Source organism: Pseudopipra pipra, chromosome 22 (genome assembly GCF_036250125.1).
Source record: "Pseudopipra pipra isolate bDixPip1 chromosome 22, bDixPip1.hap1, whole genome shotgun sequence".
In the NCBI taxonomy this organism is placed as follows: Eukaryota; Metazoa; Chordata; class Aves; order Passeriformes; family Pipridae; genus Pseudopipra; species Pseudopipra pipra.
Genome location: NC_087570.1, coordinates 5,178,943 through 5,196,928, shown reverse-complemented (window position 1 = coordinate 5,196,928; position 17,986 = coordinate 5,178,943). Strand labels below are relative to the sequence as shown.

The following is a 17,986-nucleotide window of genomic DNA, read 5'->3' as shown; positions in this document are numbered from 1 at the left end:
GTGTTCAAGAGAGCTAATAATGCTGCTGCCATGTTATAAAGGTAAATTTGGTATTATTTGTAGTAAATTAATGACTGACAGATAAAGGACTGTGGAAGAATCTCAGGAATAGATCAGTGTAGAGTTTGAACATTGGCCCATAAATGAGGTGTAAGTCCAGAAACTGGATAAAAGAAAGAAAACAAGTATTTCTAAACTGACAAGGAGTATAATACTGCACTGAAGGATTGAGTGTAAAATAGCATGAGATCTGTAACCATCTCATAACTTTTAAAATCCAAGGTGGAATTGTTCAGACAACCTTATTTCTAGCACTTCCAACCTCCTCTGTACCTGCCGAGAGTCATAAAAAACCAGGCCTGGTATGGAAGGTGCAGACAGAGAGACAGGAGTGAAAATCATCTGAATAAAGATAAGCCTAACAACTCTCCCAGGCTGGACTGCAGTTCACGTGGTCTCACCCAAACTACCTCTAGGCCAGCCTGCTCCAGCCCAGGTAACAGCACAGCCACGGTGGGACAGACAGGGATCAACTGCTCCAATATTCTCCAGCTTTTCACCTGGCTTTTGAGCACACACCAACTGCTGGACTGGCTTCAGCTCCCAACCTGTGAGCTGCTAAGCCACATCTTGAGAGCAGAAACCAAAATGAATCCCCAGCTTCACATCATGCCCTTGCATAACCAAGGCAAATCCTGAAATCCTCCAACAGTGGAACATTTGGAACTCTTATCACATTAGTTACTCCTGGAAGAATTTCTTTGAAGAGCAAATTGCTACTACCTGCAATAGGAAAAACAAACCAGATAAACTCTCTGTTGTGTCAACAGAACATGAAGAAATAGAATTTCATTTTGCTGAGAGGGACTGGAGAAGGAGCATTCACAAGCAGCGACTTGCTGCAGAAATCTGCACCAGCCTACCTGTCACCATATTTAATTTAACCCACCATCTTCTTCCTACTCACAGTTTGCCTGGGAGAGAACAGACATTACCAACCTGTCTCCACAGCTGTGCATGCATGGATATCACAGGTGCAGGGTGGTTGCACAATGTCAAATATTTTACAATGCCTAGGCACTGTGTGCCCAGCAGGGCTGCTGTGCAATGGCAATTATCTTGGCATCTGTGGTTACCAAAGCTGGATCTGTCCTAATAACAATATAACAACTGAGCTCAGATTTTTCTTTTCCTTCCTCTTTTTGAAATTATCTTGGCAGCTTCCACGCTGTTTACATGTTATGTCCCCAAAATCCAGGTAAGCAAGTTGAAGTAATGAAGGTATTTTCACTCTCCAGAGGTGTTGGGGGGCACTTCCCTGTGCTGCCATGCTGATTTTGGGGGATTTTGCTCTCGGGGGGCATGGGTGTGCACACTGCTGATTACTCACACACTGCTTGCTTTTGAATGTTTGTTTGATATGGTGAGTTTTTATTCTTTGACACACAAAGAGAACACAAATTCTTACAATGCAAGAAGAGAACAGCAAAGCAAGCTTACAAAATAAAGAATAAAAATAAAAATACATGATGTTGCTAAGTTATAGCAGTAAAAATCAGAACCGAGCAGACCATGCTAGCGTCAGAATTTCTTGCCTAGATTCTAATGTACAAATAACTAGTAAATAGTTAATTGAATCACACTCTCTTTGCACAGCAGTGTGAAAGAAAATATTTTAATAGCCTTTTATAAAGTCGACAGCGTGGTTCACCACTGTACTTGATGATGGAAAAGAGAAAATGCCATATCCAAAAAATCCTATAATGCAGTGGAAGCCTTTTTCCACGTGGTGCCAGGTGACTCTGACATTGTTGTCCTCCAAGCGTTTCTTGAACAGCAGCCCCTCGTCCCTGAGCACATCGTGCTCCAAGGTGACAATACAGGTGTCAGGGAGGTGACAAACAACAGCATCCTCTGCCAGCAGAGGGGAAACCCTGCACTCAAACAGCTCTGGGACCTCCTCGTGGACTCGGGGTAAGAATGAAGCGGGGGGCGGTGCTTTATAGCCCAGTTTGAACTCCTCCGGGATAAGATCGGGGTTTATCCATTTCCTGTATTTCACATTCATGCTCTCAGGAACATGAGAACCTGCCAAAATGGGTTCCTGCAGGGAGCAATCCTTACCCAGGTACCTGAGGATGTAGCGGACCGTGCGCTCCCGGGACAGGAAGGCAGCGAAAGCATTTTTGTGGTGAGAGGGCAGATTGAAGTTCAGGGCTTGGAGAAAGGGAGAGATGAGCACCTGGGCACGGATCTTTGGCAGATCTGTCCTGGGCACCAGCTCCTGGCAAACACTGGCAGCGTATGTGCCCCCTACACTGTCCCCACAAACAATAACCCGAGCGGGATCCACCCCGTAGGCACGTGCAGTCTGCAGGAAGTGCACAGTAACTGCCAGACATTCCAGAGTCTGGGCTGGATACTTGTACTCAGGTGATAAATGGTACCTGAGAGGCAGAAAATACAGCTGGTGTTACACATTGTTAAGTCTCATCTTAAATACATCCCATGCAGTTGCAAAAACTCCCCCAAACCAGTATTACTTACCTAGTTTAAAGTTTCACGTGCTGAAGCAAACCAGAACAGCTTCCCCTCCCTTTCCTTCCCAAAACCAATTCCTCCCAACTTAATAAAATCCTTTAGTAATGAATCTTTTCACGGAAGAATTTGTTGGAAACTGAAGTCTCTTTCTACCACCAGCTACTTCCCACAAGCAAAACATCTTTAAAAGGCAGCAGAGGTCCATGCTGGTTTTAAAAGATCTTAGACTCATTATTTACTCCTTAAAATCACCTGGGGGTGATTTTAAGGAGTAAATAATAAGTCTAAGTTTAAAATCACCCTCAGGTGATTTTAAATATCCCCCTTAAATATTAAAACCTGGCATTGACCTTATAATTCCTTATTATCAAAGAAAGGGGATGATTTTTGTGGTGATAGCAATGTAAAACAAAAAAATCTCTTCGTTCTTCTGAAAAGAGCTGGCAAACAAATTCCTTCTGTAGCTCTGCCCCTGGGTCAGGTATTTCCCATTGCCATCCCATGGCATGTGCTTGCTCCCACATATCAGCAGTGTGGGGTGGACAACACTTAGTGTCTGTCCTTATATTCAAAGAAATGTAAGTTCAGGGCTGTGTGGGAAGCAGGGGGAAGGCAGCAGAGTTCTCCAGTTCTGGGATTAGCACTGGGAGGAGCTCACTTACCCAACAGACACAACCACTGAATCAGATTTTTTGGCTATGTACCGGCAGACTCTTTCATGGCTTCCTGAAGAAGAAATGTTGTTGATGTAATTAATATCTTAGAAAACTTCAGTCAGCACCATCCCCTATTTTTTTATGACTTATTGCCATGAGGGACTGTGGGCCCCTTGCCTATTTAGGGACCTAAATAGGGAGTATTTAGGGAGTACCCAAATTTTTGCTTGGATAAAAATAATCCAGACTTTGGTCATCAGCACATGCTGTGAGGTTCATATATTTAGGGAGAGTGTTGATCTATGAGGAAAATAAGGAGTTATCATTATTACTATTAGAGAATGAGCAATGGTTTTAAACTGAGAGAGGGCAGAAATCAGTTTGGATATAAGGAAAGACATTTTTTACAATGAAGGTGGGGAGGCCCTGGCACAGGTTGCCCAGAGAAGCTGTGGCTGCTGGAAGTGTCCTGGAAGTGTCCAAGGCCAGGCTGGAGGGGGCTTGGAGCTACCTGGGCTAGTGGAAGGTGTCCCTGTCCATGGCAGGGGGTGAAACAAGATGATTTTTAAGGTACTTTCCAACCCAAAGCATTTTTTGATCCTACGGTTCTATGATAAAAAGTGCTATATCCTATAAAAATCATTTAAATTCTCAGTAAGTGCAGATTAGGGAGTTTAAAAAGGCAGAATAAACATTAAATGCTTTCTATCTCTCACTCTCTCGAATTAAGCTTCGGTCACTTCTTAGGTTCAGGAGAGTTTTTAAAAACATGCAGTTAACAATCCTAAATAACCACATTTTCTCTTTCAGTTCCTTACTGATGCTCCCGAAAATCCCGCAGCCTCCGTGGAAGAGGACGACCCCTCTCCGTTTGCCTGCAGCTGGTTCTCTGGGGAGGTAAATCCTCACGGGCACCCCATCAAAATGCAGATCTTTGATGCAGAGCTGGGAATCCCCCAACATTGGCAGCCCATCTGTGATCAGCCTGAGCAGTGTGTGCTCCTCAACGATCCCCAGACGGCTCAAGTTCTTTGCCTAGACAGATAGAGCAGGAAAAGTGAGAAATTAATACAGGGAATACAAGTCTTCCCACTCTAAAGGCCACAACTTACCTTTTTCTATCCTATATTTAGGATAATTGTGTTGGTTATTTGCTCCTTTATAGGATTCCCACAAATAACTCAGGTGGCTTTGGGATTTCAGTTAAGGAAATGAAAATGCACACCTTCGTGGTTTCTGGAAGAATGTTCTAATACTTGTTCCATTAAATGTATTATATAAATACCTTCTAATTCCTGTGAGCTGGATTTACCACAAGTAACAACAGGCATTTGCTGAGGTATGGAAGTTGGGAGGCCTGGGGCTCCTTTTCTGATCAGTGAAGAGAAAGAGGCATTTCTTGAGGACAGTTCCAATTTCAGGTGTGCTGAATCATGTTATGGAGGTGTCTGTTCATCTCCATGGATTATGAAGGGAGGCTGTGTACTTTGGATACCTCAGTTAAAGGATTTAAGGTTAGGTGGGGTGAAAACATCCCTCCCATGATGGGATTTAGTATAGTGGGAGAAAAAGGCTCCTGCCAGTCTGTGTGCAAGTTTGGGAAATTACTGGTGTTGGGTTGTCTCAATGGCACAGGGTCAGTGAGAACAAGCTTTAAGAAAATCACTGGGTCTCTAATCATTAGTGAGGGGCTGCTGGACTAAATGAAGAACTGATGAAAATGGTTCTGAATCTTATCTCCTTCCCCATCAGTGAAACCTCTGCCCTTTTCAACATCTCATATGAGATGACTCTGCAGTTAGTTTTTTAAATCTAATCAGGGAAAAATCACATTCTGAAGACAGGAAAACAAACATTTTGAAGACAAGGAAGGTTTGCTAAATGTGTCAAAACATTTCCTTATCCAAGGCCAGGATAATTCAGATAGTCTAAAGATCACCCCAGAATCCTCCTTTACTTTGAACATATGTTTTAATGGATGTATTTCCTGCTAGGGACAACATTTCCCTTCCCATGATGTGGGGACTTACATGCCCTTATGGACTATTGTAATTTATTCTTCTGCAATGGTGACAATCATCACAAGCCATTTGTAAATTTTATTGTTCTCTTCTGAGCCACAGAAATCTCTGTATCAATGCCTCACAAACTACAGGCCAGCTCTGCTTTTGGAAATTGTTCTTTCCAACCTTGTGTATCACAGATTGTTTCTTCCTAAAAAACTAGACCAGACTGCAACAAACAAGTTGGGTGAAAGAAAATCAGTTAGAAACAAAGATGGGAACCCAGAGATGATCTGGAGTTCTGTCTCTGGGATGGCAAAGCCCACAGCACAGTGAGTCTGGCTTACAGGTACTTAAATATAAAGTGATAACAGACGTAGCTGAACCAGGAGGTTCCATTAGATCACTTCTGGAGGTGTCTTCCAACCCACCTGATTCTATGGTATCTAACTAAAACTCAGTAATTCAGTCACTGCAGAATGATGGGTAAGAAAATTACTGCAGCTAATTCAAACTTTAGGAAACTGCCTTATATATATCAGACTGCACTGAGATACAGAAACTTTGATTACTATTATTCATGTAAATTATATCCACAGCCCTCCTGTCACCCACAGGACCAATCATTTCATTATAGAAGGCAATCAAATAACAATTGTGACATAAGAATGGATATCTCAGTATTTAAAAGAACTCACCTCATACTGGCTGCTTTTACATCAGTAATAGAACATCAAGTCAACCTTTGGCCTTTGTCTTTAAACCTGTGTTACTGTGTGGCTCCCATTACAGGTAGTTGCAATATTTACATGCACATCTTCATTCTCCAGCTTTTCCTTTCCTGAAAATCCCAGTATTACAGAGCATGGTCAACTCACCAGAACTTCCACCAGAGCGTACATACAGTGATAAAAACGGAGCTTTGATGGCTGGTCAACATCAGGAGGAATCTCTGCCTTGAAGGAATTATAATCTGTTACAATTAAAACCAGTAACACAAAAAGAACCAGAATTCCTGCTATTAAAACCAGAGTATAATAGGATTCCATTGTTCTTTGGTGAGAATAATTTGTTAGGGACTGATCTGACCCTGTCTGTATTTATATCCTCCAGACTGATTCCGCAGAGAAGTAATTTGCATTCCAGGTTCCCTCCACCCTCCTCCTCCAGACAAGGCTCCAGGTGCTCACAAACATCCGGCCATGACAACTGCCCTTGGCATGGTCACAGTTCACGTGCAGCAGAATCACTGCCAGGAAGTGCCACTACTTTGGATATTCCAAAATTGCAAATGGACTTTATTTTTCATCTGGTCTAATTGCATTCTGCTTTATGAATAGCTCCCTGTGATTTTTTGCAAGCGAGTGTAATGATAACACCCCTAACTCCAGAGCCCAGGGAAGAGTGGCTGAGCTGGACTCCAGTCTCCAAGCTCAGGAGTTGCAGTGGTTCTGCTCTTGGAATAGGTCTGAAGGATGGTTTGAAGGCTTTTTGCTCAGTGCTGATCTCTCTCCCCTGCTCTCCTGCTGAGGCAGACAGCTGGCCACAAGAGTTAGAACAGACATTCTGAAGGCCATCCAGGACTCAGCCACTTAGAAGCTGTAAAAGTCCAAGGAATTTTGCTTTTGGAGATCCATCCAGAGCTGTCAGTTATTTGGCAGCTCCCTCCCTCAGGGTGCAGGAAGGGTCTTTGGGCTCACCAATGGTCCAGTGACAGCAGAGGGAAACTTCCCCTTGGCTTGGAGAACTTTGGCCCTGACCCTGTGTGCTGATTCTGTCTGCAGACAGGATTTTGATGGCTTAACAACTCCATATTTTGGTATTTTTTTCCAAGACAGCTCTACGTGTCCCATTGTTGTCATTCAGGGGTGATTAGACCACACTGTACCCGAATGCTTGGACCAGAGGAGGTGATGACAGTGAAAGAATGAGTGACCAGGTGCAACTCCACGTATTTCTGTCCACCATGTGACTGCACCAGACTTGTTTGGGTAACATTAAAAAGCTAACAAGAATCAGCTCAGCTTGACATAAGCAATACAATCTACACTTATCCCCTGAACACTCTGAAATATTCCTTTATCCCCACTAATCTCCCAGACACCGCCTTTTAAAACCCTTATAAAAGCTTGTAATCGTGGCCATAGAGGAGAAATACTCCACTTTATTCTTCATTTGGCTAACCAGGGATCTTGACTCAAAAAAGGTGAGTCCTTTCTAGCTTTTCTTATACACTTTAAAAGAGCAGAAAAAATATATCTGCTTAGAAAAATCCCATTCATGCAAAATATGCATTACAGGAAAGAGCAAGAAACTTCAAGGCGAACTAGTCAGTGGGGTAAAACAACATTTAGCTGTGTGGAATGAGTAAACAAGATGAGTCATAAGGCATAAAGTACCAGATGATAAGAGTGACAAGACTGGATTCTTAAGAGAAGAGGTGTGATCCTCAACTTCAGTGGAGGTCAGCAGCTACAGCTGATGGAATTATGGGGTTTAAAATTAAAAGAGACAGAGAGCAAGAAGCTGTTAAGGCAGGAAGACCAAGAAATCCATGTAAGTTATAACATGGAACTCTCAGCTTAACTCAGCAGGCCTGGACCTTGTAATCACAATAGACATCTTTGAAATACTGACTCAAATCATTCAACCAAGCTGGGGAACAACTGATCTCTTCCATCACTGTGAGGTGCAGGACACTTCACTGAGCCCCTCCCAACTTCCTATTCCATCCCAGCCTTTGAGAGTACATCAACTGGAATGATTTTAAAAAACTCCAAACCAAAACAAAACCAAACAAAAAAAACCCCAACATAAATTAAAGCAAAATTTAAGGCTACTTATATATTCTGAGAAGGCATATCTAGGTTGGGGTTTATTGAATTTAATGCAATCTTATTTTTCCACATCAATTCATACACCTGATCCATCCCAGCCTCCCAGCCAAAAATGTTTGCCTTTGACAGCAGCATTCTCTTCCTAACATTGCTCCTCTTTTTGGCTTCCTTTGTAGAACTGTCAAGTTTGAAGAGCCTTAGGACAGCCAGAGGCCCTGAATTATTTCACCTCGGTACGTACCAGTGAGCCACTGGCTCTGAAAAGAAATTATAGCTGCATGTAAGGAATTGTTTTAAAAAGACATTGTTAGAAAGAATTCAGGGAACATTTCATCCTGAGATTTCTTTCCTAAGCTCATTTAAAAGTTTCCAGTGCAAACCTGTTACAGGCATTAGCCTGCTGTTCAGTTTTTGTCAAAATCCATGTCACATTGGTTTAGGAGGATTTCAGGATTTTTCTCTAATTTTGAGGGCCTTATGGACATAATTCTTGTGCCTCCCCAGTTCCTTGTGTGTCTTAGAAGTTTTGCCAGGACTGAGGAATTAGTCAGAGGGGATGGGAAAATATTGACTGGTATAAAAGTGAGGTAAATGCAAGGAAGAGAAGGTGAGTCCATCAGTTTAACAAATGCAGTCACTCCATTCCTGCTCACATGTGGCATTTTTTCACTGTTCTCTCTTCCAATACAAAGAAGCAGCCTAACAGATTGAGACAGATTTGGCTTCTAATTAGAGATAGGTGAAGAAAAGGAAGGGCACTTAGTACAAATGACAAACTAATGTACTAAAGCAACCAGCAAGTGAAACAAGTACCAGATCCGTGATGCTGCATCCCTTTGAATTCCAGACAGCACCTACGTGCACTCTGAACACTTCTGCTTAGAGAGACAATTATATTTACACATCCTGAATCTAAAAAAAGGATGTCATCCAGAATTTAGAATTACTCAGTCATCTTTGTTCATGACACTGCTCGGTGTGAGACTCTGGGAAAGCAGCAAAACATCCAAGTGCAGCTTTTCACACAAGACTGAATGCAGAGGCTTTGCTGTCAGGGCTGGAAGTTAACCAGAAACCTGGGGCCTTTCAGCTTAGTCTGTGGCAAAACTCCACTTACAAGGCAACAGTATCAGACTCTTAATATTTAAGAGCATAGAGAAGGACAGTGTGAAATCACAGAACCACTGGGACACGTTTCAAACGGAAAATGTGAACTCAAGGGAGGAATGAAATCAAGAAGCACAAAAATTTAGCTCTTGATTTATCCAAATCTGACAGCAGGACTTCATCTAACACAAAACAGATCAGCTTGGCAAAAGGTTTTCCTTTTTAAAAGGGGGTTTAGGTTTATTCTGTGATCATGATAGATTGTCCACGATCAAGAACCTTGCATTGATGTAAAAAACTGGTATTACTTGACACCACAGTCACACAGACTTTCCATTGTGTAACTGCTCCTCTGTGCTCCCAGGTTTTCACATTCTTCACCAATGTACTGTATATATTTGGGTGGCTTTTTTTAAGTTGAAAACACAGAACTGTTAGCCCAAATGGCTTTCAGACATGCCTTGAGTGTGGTTTTAATTTCCAGCTCTTTTTCCTTTCAAAAGTTCTCGCAGTTTAGCGACTTCATTTGCACGAACAGCCTTCCAAGGCTGGCAGGAACTTGGCTGCAAAGGCTCTGTGAACAGAGTCAGAGCTCTGCCAATAAATAGAGGTGCAACATGAAGGTGTGTATAGAGAGTGTATCAACTTGTTTTGGAGGTAAATGTTGCTTTTTCATTGCTGTTTTTTCTTTCAAGACAGGGCAAATCAGAAAAAGTCAGATTCTGTGACTCTCACTGAGAGTATGAGTAAATCTACACTAACTACAGTCCAAAAGCTGTACGAGTACAAACCCAGAAATTTAAACAGACAAGTATCTTTTTACTCCCACTCCAAATTTGGTAGCAACTTTGTACATGGGTCAAAGTCATAATGAATAATAAAAAAACCACTTCCAACACATATTTAGATTATTATTATTCAAGCTGGAAACAGATACATTAAATCAATATTCACAAGATTATTCCTCTCCCACTGGCTTCAAAGGAACTGCAAATGTTTTACATTAATAATGAATTTTCTTTTAAATCCAAACAGGTTAACTGTGTAATATTGCTGAGTTTTCCACTTTAAATGTGTCTGTGGTCTCTTTATGCATAAAGAGACTGAACTCAGGAATCAAAAAAAATCAAATGTACTTTGATGGAGTTCATATCCTTTCATTTTCAACACTGCTCCTTATTTCCGCACCAGAAAGTTGTTATATTTGTTCCCAGTCCAGACACTGAGTCATTCCTGTTTAAACCAGACACTGGGCTCTCTGGGTAATTTCTCTCTCCCCTTCAGAGTTTTTGGACTGAGGGGAAAGTTGTAATGCCAGGTGCCTCCCTAAGCTCCATTTCTAAAGGTATTACTGTAAAAACGCACCGAGGTGCTAAATGCTGCCAAGGGCCATGGAAATCCTCTGAGCTCTGCTTATTTCAGAGGCAGCTCAGTTAGGGAACACTCACTGACTCTGACAGTATGCACAGACTTGAAGTTTCCAGTTAGAAGGCTTCATCTTCTTTCTCCAAAAGCCTCTCTCCTGACACTTTGTGGTGATGCAGTGACAGTCAGATGGCTCATTTCACATGAGGTAACCTGGCAGTTAAAGGTAAAAACTCTGCAAGTCTATCTCAATTTTATTTCCTTTTTTTTTTCCTTAAAATGTTTGTGTAACTTAACGGAGCTGAAATTCAAGGATTTAGACATTATTCATATTTTGTGTTAAAAAACCTTTGTATGATAAAGCTGTTGGACATGGGGGGGTACCAGAAACTCGGGCTGCTCTTCTTTCTGCAAACAACCAACCCCTGAACACTTTGTTCCCACTCGGCCACTTTGAACAATGCCTGTTCCCAAAAATACCTGTTTGATTCCAAAGCATAAAACTGAGTTTATTTTCAAAGGGATTCAGCTTCCAAACTCACCTCTATTGGTTGTGTAATATAACTTGTATAAATGCTTAGACTCACACTCCCACTGAGGTAGTTTTTTAGAACTACAGACATAAAGGTTGGAGAAAGTCTTTACATTGGTATTTTTTTTCTCAGTTCCAATGTGTACCACTAGATGGCTTCCCAGGATAGTGCATCTGGATCCAGACCTGAGTGAACGTGTGGGACTGGATTCATTTTGGCACATTCCTAATGATATATGCAGATATAAACACGAAGTTCCTTCCAGCTCAGCTCTGAAAAAACACTGTGAGGTTTGACATCCTTGAGAACTTTTGACATCCCCAAAAGCTTTGCATTTTAGGTGATTTTATTTCTGATTGCTGCCACAGCTCCTGACTGGGCATGAGCAGCTCTCAGGTGCAATGTGCAGTTGGAGCCCTCTCAGAAAAGCTTAATCTGTACAGCTGAAAACTTAACTGACCTGCCTAATGCTTGACAGTGCAAACAGCCAGGCTGGGGGGCCCAGCTGCAACACACTTTGCCCTTTCTCCTGTTATAGTTTAAAGTGCTATGGAGACCTTCTGGTGTTGCAACCGTGCCCTCATCACTGGACAAAAAAAAGCCTTGGAAAGGGAGAGAGAAGAAACCACCCTGTATTGTGAGAAGTGAGTCTCCCTCTGTCATTTGGAGCCTGCCTTTTTCACTGCCCACTACGAAATCAGCAGCTTTCAGCAATGCAAACATCTTCCAGCACAGAAAATCCATGAGCTGTCACACTGGCCATAAAAACACTGGTCCAGGGGTACTTAGATGGTGACTATCAGCCTAGGCTGGGTTCAGGCTGCCAATCTAGGGCTGAAAGTAGCCTTTTCCTCCATGCCAGCTTATCTTAGGCAAGTAGCTCCCTGCCAGAGCTCCATGGTGCAGAGATGGTTCCTGTGAACTCAGCCTTAACCCTGACTGTTCCTGGACCTGCTTTTCCCTTGTCAGACCACAGCACCTTCTTTCTGGGTGAGGGAGGAGGCAGGGGCTGCCCAGCTTGGTGACAGAGCACTTTGGTTCCAACGTGGCACGAGCCCGGAGCGGCACAGAGAGAGCCCAAGGCAGCATGGAGGGAGCCCAACAGGGCACACAGGGAGCCCAGCACGGTATGAGCCCAGCATGGCATGAGCCCAGCATGGCATGAGCCCAGCATGGCATGAGCCCAGCATGGCACGGAGCGAGCCCAGCATGGTGTGCAGGGAGCCCAACAGGACATGCTGCCAGCCCAGCACGGCATGAGCCCATGTGCTATGCAGCAAGGCCAGTGTGCTTTGATCCCAGTGTAGCAGGTAACAAGCCCAACGTGCCACGTAGCAAGCCCAGTGTGCCACGAGCCCAGCATGGCAGGCGGCAGGACAAACACAGCAGGAGCCCTGAGTGCATTCAGCAAGCCCAGCACTGCAGGAGCCCAGCATGGCATGAGCCCGTGTGGCACGGAGCGAGGCCGGTGCTATGATCCCAGTGTAGCAGGTAACAAGCCCAACGTGGCACGTAGCAAGCCCAGCGTGCCACGAGCCCAGCACGGCACGCAGCGAGCCCAACGTGACACAAGCCCGGTGTGGCCTGCAGGTGGCCCAGCGTGGCATAAGCGCGGCGTGGCACGAGCCCAGCTGGCCCAGCGAGCCCGCAGCTCGCCCAGCGCGGCCGGCAGCTGGCCCAGCGCGGCATTCAACAAGCCCAGCATGGCACGAGCCCAGCGTGCCCCCAGCTGGCCCAGCGTGGCCCGAGCCCCCCGTGCCCGCAGCTCGCCCCCCGTGCCCGCAGCTCGCCCCCCGTGCCCGCAGCTCGCCCCCCGTGCCCGCAGCCGGTCCGGCCCCGGGCGAGCCGCGCTCGCCGCGGCGTTGGGCGCAGCCGGCGCGGGGGAGGGCAGAGCAGCGGCCACTCCCAGGAACAGTAGTGAAATCTCCCCGACACTTTAACTGTCAATCAGGCTTAATGGGGTATAAAACCTCCCCAGCGCCGCGGCCGTGATCGGCAGAGAGAGCAATAGGGAGCAATGAGTAAGAGCCAGAGCTGAACTAGTGCACGGCGTAATTCCTGCTCTGTGATCAGACACTCCAAGTGAAAAAACCGGGAGAGGGGGCAGAGAGAGGCGGAGACCAGCTCAACCTTTGCAACCGGCTCAGGACAGAACGTCTATAGATATTTATAGATATAAAAACAAAAACAACAACCTCACCCTGAATAGAGCCTTTCTTAAAAAGAAGGTCCTGGCAATTCTGTCTTATTTAAGCAATTTCCTGAGTCTAAGAATAGAAATGAGCTGCCTGGAAGGCACTGCAGGCTGAAATTTGGAGACATAGGCTGCTTTATTTTATTTTTCCAAATATAAAAACCTTCCATTTGGATACTGGATTTTTATGTGGCTCTTTGCAGCGGAGGGATGTGTGGTTACTTTTGATTTTACTTTTTTTTTTTTCTCTTTTAATTAAAAAAAAAAAGCTTTCCAGTTAAAAAGGCAAGGAAACCGTTTTACCTGCATGTGACAATCCCAGAGGACACCGACCAAGAAACAGGGGAGTGACTTGGTCTTCTGCACTACTTTACTCCTACCCCCCCCCCCTTTTTTTTTTTTTTTTTTTTTTTTGTTTTTAGGGGAAGAGAAGGATTTTTGCAGCCCAAGAACCTCTTGCCCCCAAGTTTTGGAAGGGGGGGTTGAAGACTTGTCACCCATCTGGGGGTGCACGAAGGGTACTGCTTTTGTTTCTGTGTCAACTTGGTTTTGTGGAGGTTTGGAAGAGAATTTTGCCTGGGAGAAGAGGATGATGTGGAAGTGGCTGGGCGCCCTGCTGCTCTTCCCGGTGCAGATGGTGTACCTGGTGGTGAAAGCTGCCGTGTGCCTGGTGCTGCCGCCCAAGCTCCGGGACCTATCCCAGGAGAACGTGCTGGTCACCGGCGGGGGCCGCGGCATCGGTCGCCACCTGGCCCGGGAGTTCGCCAGGAGAGGAGCCAGGAAGGTGAGAGCATCGCCATGGAGGGGAGGGGGGAGCGCCCACCTGCTGCTCTGCCGGGGAGTCCCCCCCCTTTCCCTCCCCTCCAGGTGGGATTGATGGGATCGCCTGGAAAAGCTGCTGGAGAAGGGGCTCTCGTTCTGCAGAACCCCGGCGTGCTGAGCCATTGCACTGGGCACAGTTCAGAAGTTGCCCGCTCCTCCTTCCCTGCATCCTGCCTTTCCCCGTCTCATCCAAGAAAACGTGACGGTGAGAAAGGGCCCCCTCGTGAATTCCCCTCTGCTGACAAAGGTTTTTGCCCCAGCCCAGGTTTCCCGTGGCAGGGAGAGGAGAGCCCGGTGACTCCCGTGCCTGGAGCCGGTGCTGGTTTCCTGGCAGTGCTGGGATCATGGACAGAGGGGCTGAGCCCACCCTGAGCCCTCCCGAGGCACAGCCACTGCCACTCCCACGCGTGTCACCCCAGAGGGACGGGGCATATGGCTCTGGGAGAGTGGGGACAGCAGTTCCCTTTCACCCCGATGGGTATCCATGCACGAAATTCATTTCTTGTGCTTCCTGAAGCCCCCTTGTATTTTGGTTTTGGGCAGCCCAGAGCTGCCCGAGGGGAAGATGAATGAGAACCCAGCAAGGAAGGAAAGCACAGCTCGAGTGGGAGCTGTGAGGTTGTTTGCACGTTTCCTTTAGGAGAGAGGGAGAGAGGCTGAGACTGGTGTGTCTGCACAGCAGCCCAGCAGAGCCAGTGTAGCTGCTGTGTCCATTCTCTAGCTCAGGAACTGGTGGTTTACCTTGAAATGTGGTGTTTTCCCAAGTACAGGTATGTCCGTGTGTGTGACTCAGTCAGGGACACAGAAACACACATCCCTGAAATGAGGCTTGGGATGGAAAGTTTCATCTCCCCCTTGATGGGTAATAAAGGGGAGGAATGGTGAAATTAGACAGCTGCACAAATACTTCTCTGTGTGAGAGGATGAATGAGAGTAAATAGAGGATAGAGAAGAGGAAAAATACAGAATGAGAGGATATTTAAAGAAAAAAATTTGCATTTAGTTTGGGATAATGTTTTGTCACTTCCTTACACATGCATTACAGTTTTCCCTGTGTGGTACAGAGCTATTCTGGCATTCAACTCCGAGGTGTAAAATATGTCAGCATTGAACTTTGATGTTTGTCTATGTTTGTGTTTAAACATCATGTTGAGATTTACACATTCTGGGAGTCAGAGCAAACAAGTTGACTGACCTTTGGACCCAAGCAATTTGCTGAAAGTGTATTTATATTATCTGTTGGAATACCACGCTTCATTATTTATTTATTTAGGGCGGCTGGTTGCTATGCTGAGCTCTGGCATTAAAGTGCCACCATTTCTACAGCTCTTTCAAGAGCTGCTTTGCTGCAGTCGAGCTGGGAGCTGAACAATGGCTGTTGGCCCTGAGGGGAACCAGGGGACAGGGGCCAAGAAGAGATGGGGCTGTTTGAGAGAGAGAGCTGGGATGAAATCACTGTAAACAGGCACAGACTATAGTTCATCTTATGTCTTATCTGTAAAATCTCTACACATCTTTAGAAGGAAAGAATAAATGAGAGCAGTGGTTGGGAACCTTTGTACTTGTCTCACATAATGTTGTGAAATGCTCTGTTTGCTGGTTAGAACTTTGGGGGGTTTTGCCTTTTGAGATATTTTCATGTCTGTCATCAGGGTGTTTTAAGTTTTTGTATTGACTCAATTGGAATTAGATTCTCCTTTCAGTTACATCAGTGCCATGCAGTGAGCCAAGTATGGCACTCAGCAAGTTCTGATCCCCCCGGCAGTGGCACTGCCTGTCAGCCTTTGGTAGAAACACCAAACTCAACTTATTCTCCTTAACACTTCTAATGGCAATTTTACCTACATGTGGTAGTTTCCACTCCCATTGCTCTGAGATTTCATTTCTTTCCCGCCTTCTGTGCCCAACCCTGACTTTGTGGGTTTGATGCAGCCTCCATGGACTGAGCAAAACCTCTGCTTAGCACCACTCTTCAACTTTACACTTTGCCTCAGACAATCAAAAAGGCATGAAAAAGACTTGAAGTGGCTACCAAGTCATCTTTTGCTAAGGCTTGTGAAAATCGACTGTTTTGTTTTTCTCTTGTCTTATTACCCCTTTAACTGTTTAACAATTATATGTAAAGCTTGAATTATTGATCGCAATGAACAATTTATAACAGACTCCGATTACCGGACGGCGTAGCTACAATATTCCGAGTTCAGAAAAAGACATCCACCAAAGGCATGAAATCCCAGGGCCTGGCCCAGTGTCTCAAGGAGGTGGATGGCAGCAGGAACAGGCAGGTTCAGGTGCCAGCAGTGGGTGTGCAGCATGTCCTGAGCGGGTCCCCCCGGCGCCTGCGCACACAGACATAGTGGCGGGGTTTTGGAGGTAGGCGGCGATATATAACCATATTTTTGAGATTAGAATCTCCACAAAGATAGGTTAGTTGGGACTGTGAGCATATGAAACTTCCTCTGGTAACTAGACTGGATGGGATTTCATCTGACACTGTTGCAGAGGCTGGTTTTGTTACTCACAAGCGAGATGTGTCCGAGCTGTTTTCACGTGAGGTGACAAATGTCGCCTCTCACCAAGGTTACGAATGGTCACATCTGCAACTCTGTTGCTGTAAAATTGGATCTTGCATTTAGAGCTATGAAGATGGCAAGAAATAAATCCCAGAAGGGTTTCTGCAAATGGAAATACAGTGGCTTCTACTTGACCCACAAGCACGGAGACTGAAATTCTCAGTTTAAGAGAATGGAATTCTCTTGGGCATGATCATTTAAATCCATCCAGATTCCCATTCTCTACTCCCATTTTTTTATGTCCATTGCTCTGCCATTGTACCTCAGATGTGACTTGGACAGATAAATGTCTAGGAGACATTTCCTTCTCAGGTGATGTTTCCTTTCCAGTGGTTGTTCATTGGCCTCTCTGATGAAATGGCCAAGAAGTGCACAAAGCTGTGCCAGCTCTATTTGCAATTTCAGAATTTTCTGCTTTTTTCAATTAGCGACTTTGAGGCAATGAGAGACTTTAATTATTAGATCATCCCTGCTCAGGTGTACCCTGAGAGGTCAGAGGATCTATACTCCATTTGTAATTTCAAGTAGCTGTCAAGGACTACTTGGTCATGGGAGGCCTTGTGTATCGAAATGCTTCCTGGAGCACTTCTGGAAAAAGCCAAGAGCGTGTAAATGAGCTGCATGCAGAGCTGGAGTGGTTACAGATGATGCAGGACATGTTAGTGTTATTATGAGGGATGAACAGCCCTGTCTTTTCTCCGGAAATGCTCAAGTGTTGTAATTCAACTTCCCAGAGATGTGTCCAGATTCGTAAGTGCCGGCTGAGGAGCTACTTTGCTGTGGCTGAATTGCTGGAGAAATGAACTTTTTTGGCTTTCAGTTCCTTCTTGGTTGCTTGCAAAATTCATAATCCTCACTGTTGCTGGCTTTAGCTCTTGAGAATTTTGACTGTACCTTAAAAGTCTTTGGGAGCAGAGCATCACCTCTGCCTCAGTCTCACACACTGGTAGCTCTGTGGAGGCTCGGAGCTGTCGATGCTCTGTGAGCCAAAATGGCAGAGAATGTCTGTTAATGAAACAGGAGAAGGAGAGATTTTTATGAGTTTATGATTTAATGCCTATGAAATAAAAATCCACTTCCAAAGCCTAATGGTGTTTTGCAAAGACCGTACTGTATAATCCAGTTAATTTTGGGAAGACTGGCCCCTTTGAACAGTATTTCTTGTGTTGGAGAGCAGCCCTCTGCAGATGTGAGCAGTCAGGGGGTGTGGGGGCTGAATGGGTTCATTCACTGGTGGGTACAGTGGGAAACTGCTCCTGGTTTCCTCACAGCCATTTGCTTTTCATACAGCATTTTCATTATAGTGCCTTTGCCAGGGAGTTGTCAGCCCTGGTTTTGATGGTCTCCAGTGCTGA

General features: G+C 45.0%; 2 protein-coding genes across 2 annotated transcripts in view; one reads left to right on the top strand and one right to left on the bottom strand.

Moving 5' to 3' along the window:
- Positions 1 to 1,429: 1,429 nt before the first annotated feature.
- Positions 1,430 to 7,425, bottom strand: LOC135425886 (arylacetamide deacetylase-like 4). The gene is made up of 4 exons (XM_064678635.1): positions 6,079 to 7,425; positions 4,016 to 4,232; positions 3,204 to 3,267; positions 1,430 to 2,447 (listed from the first exon to the last, which is right to left on the bottom strand). The coding sequence occupies exons 1-4, from the start codon at positions 6,247 to 6,249 to the stop codon at positions 1,676 to 1,678; spliced, it is 1,224 nt and encodes a 407-aa protein (XP_064534705.1). The 5' UTR covers positions 6,250 to 7,425; the 3' UTR covers positions 1,430 to 1,675.
- A 5,594-nt stretch (positions 7,426 to 13,019) lies between these two features.
- DHRS3 (dehydrogenase/reductase 3) overlaps positions 13,020 to 17,986 on the top strand; it is a 29,897-nt gene continuing 24,930 nt past the window's right edge. Inside the window, exons 1-2 of the mRNA XM_064678634.1 lie at positions 13,020 to 13,270; positions 13,659 to 14,020. Of these exons, the coding sequence (XP_064534704.1) occupies positions 13,826 to 14,020 (195 nt within the window). The 5' untranslated portion in view covers positions 13,020 to 13,270; positions 13,659 to 13,825. The remainder of the gene's footprint in view (positions 13,271 to 13,658; positions 14,021 to 17,986) is intronic.

Excerpts from the sequence above, each read along its gene's own strand:
- LOC135425886 (XM_064678635.1), bottom strand. The coding sequence starts at position 6,249 with ATGGAATCCTATTATACTCTGGTTTTAATAGCAGGAATTCTGGTTCTT. Across the intron at positions 4,233-6,078 it reads ACGCTCTGGTGGAAGTTCTG|GCAAAGAACTTGAGCCGTCT; the intron begins GTGAGTTGACCA and ends CTATCTGTCTAG. Across the intron at positions 3,268-4,015 it reads CGGGATTTTCGGGAGCATCA|GAAGCCATGAAAGAGTCTGC; the intron begins GTAAGGAACTGA and ends TTTCTTCTTCAG.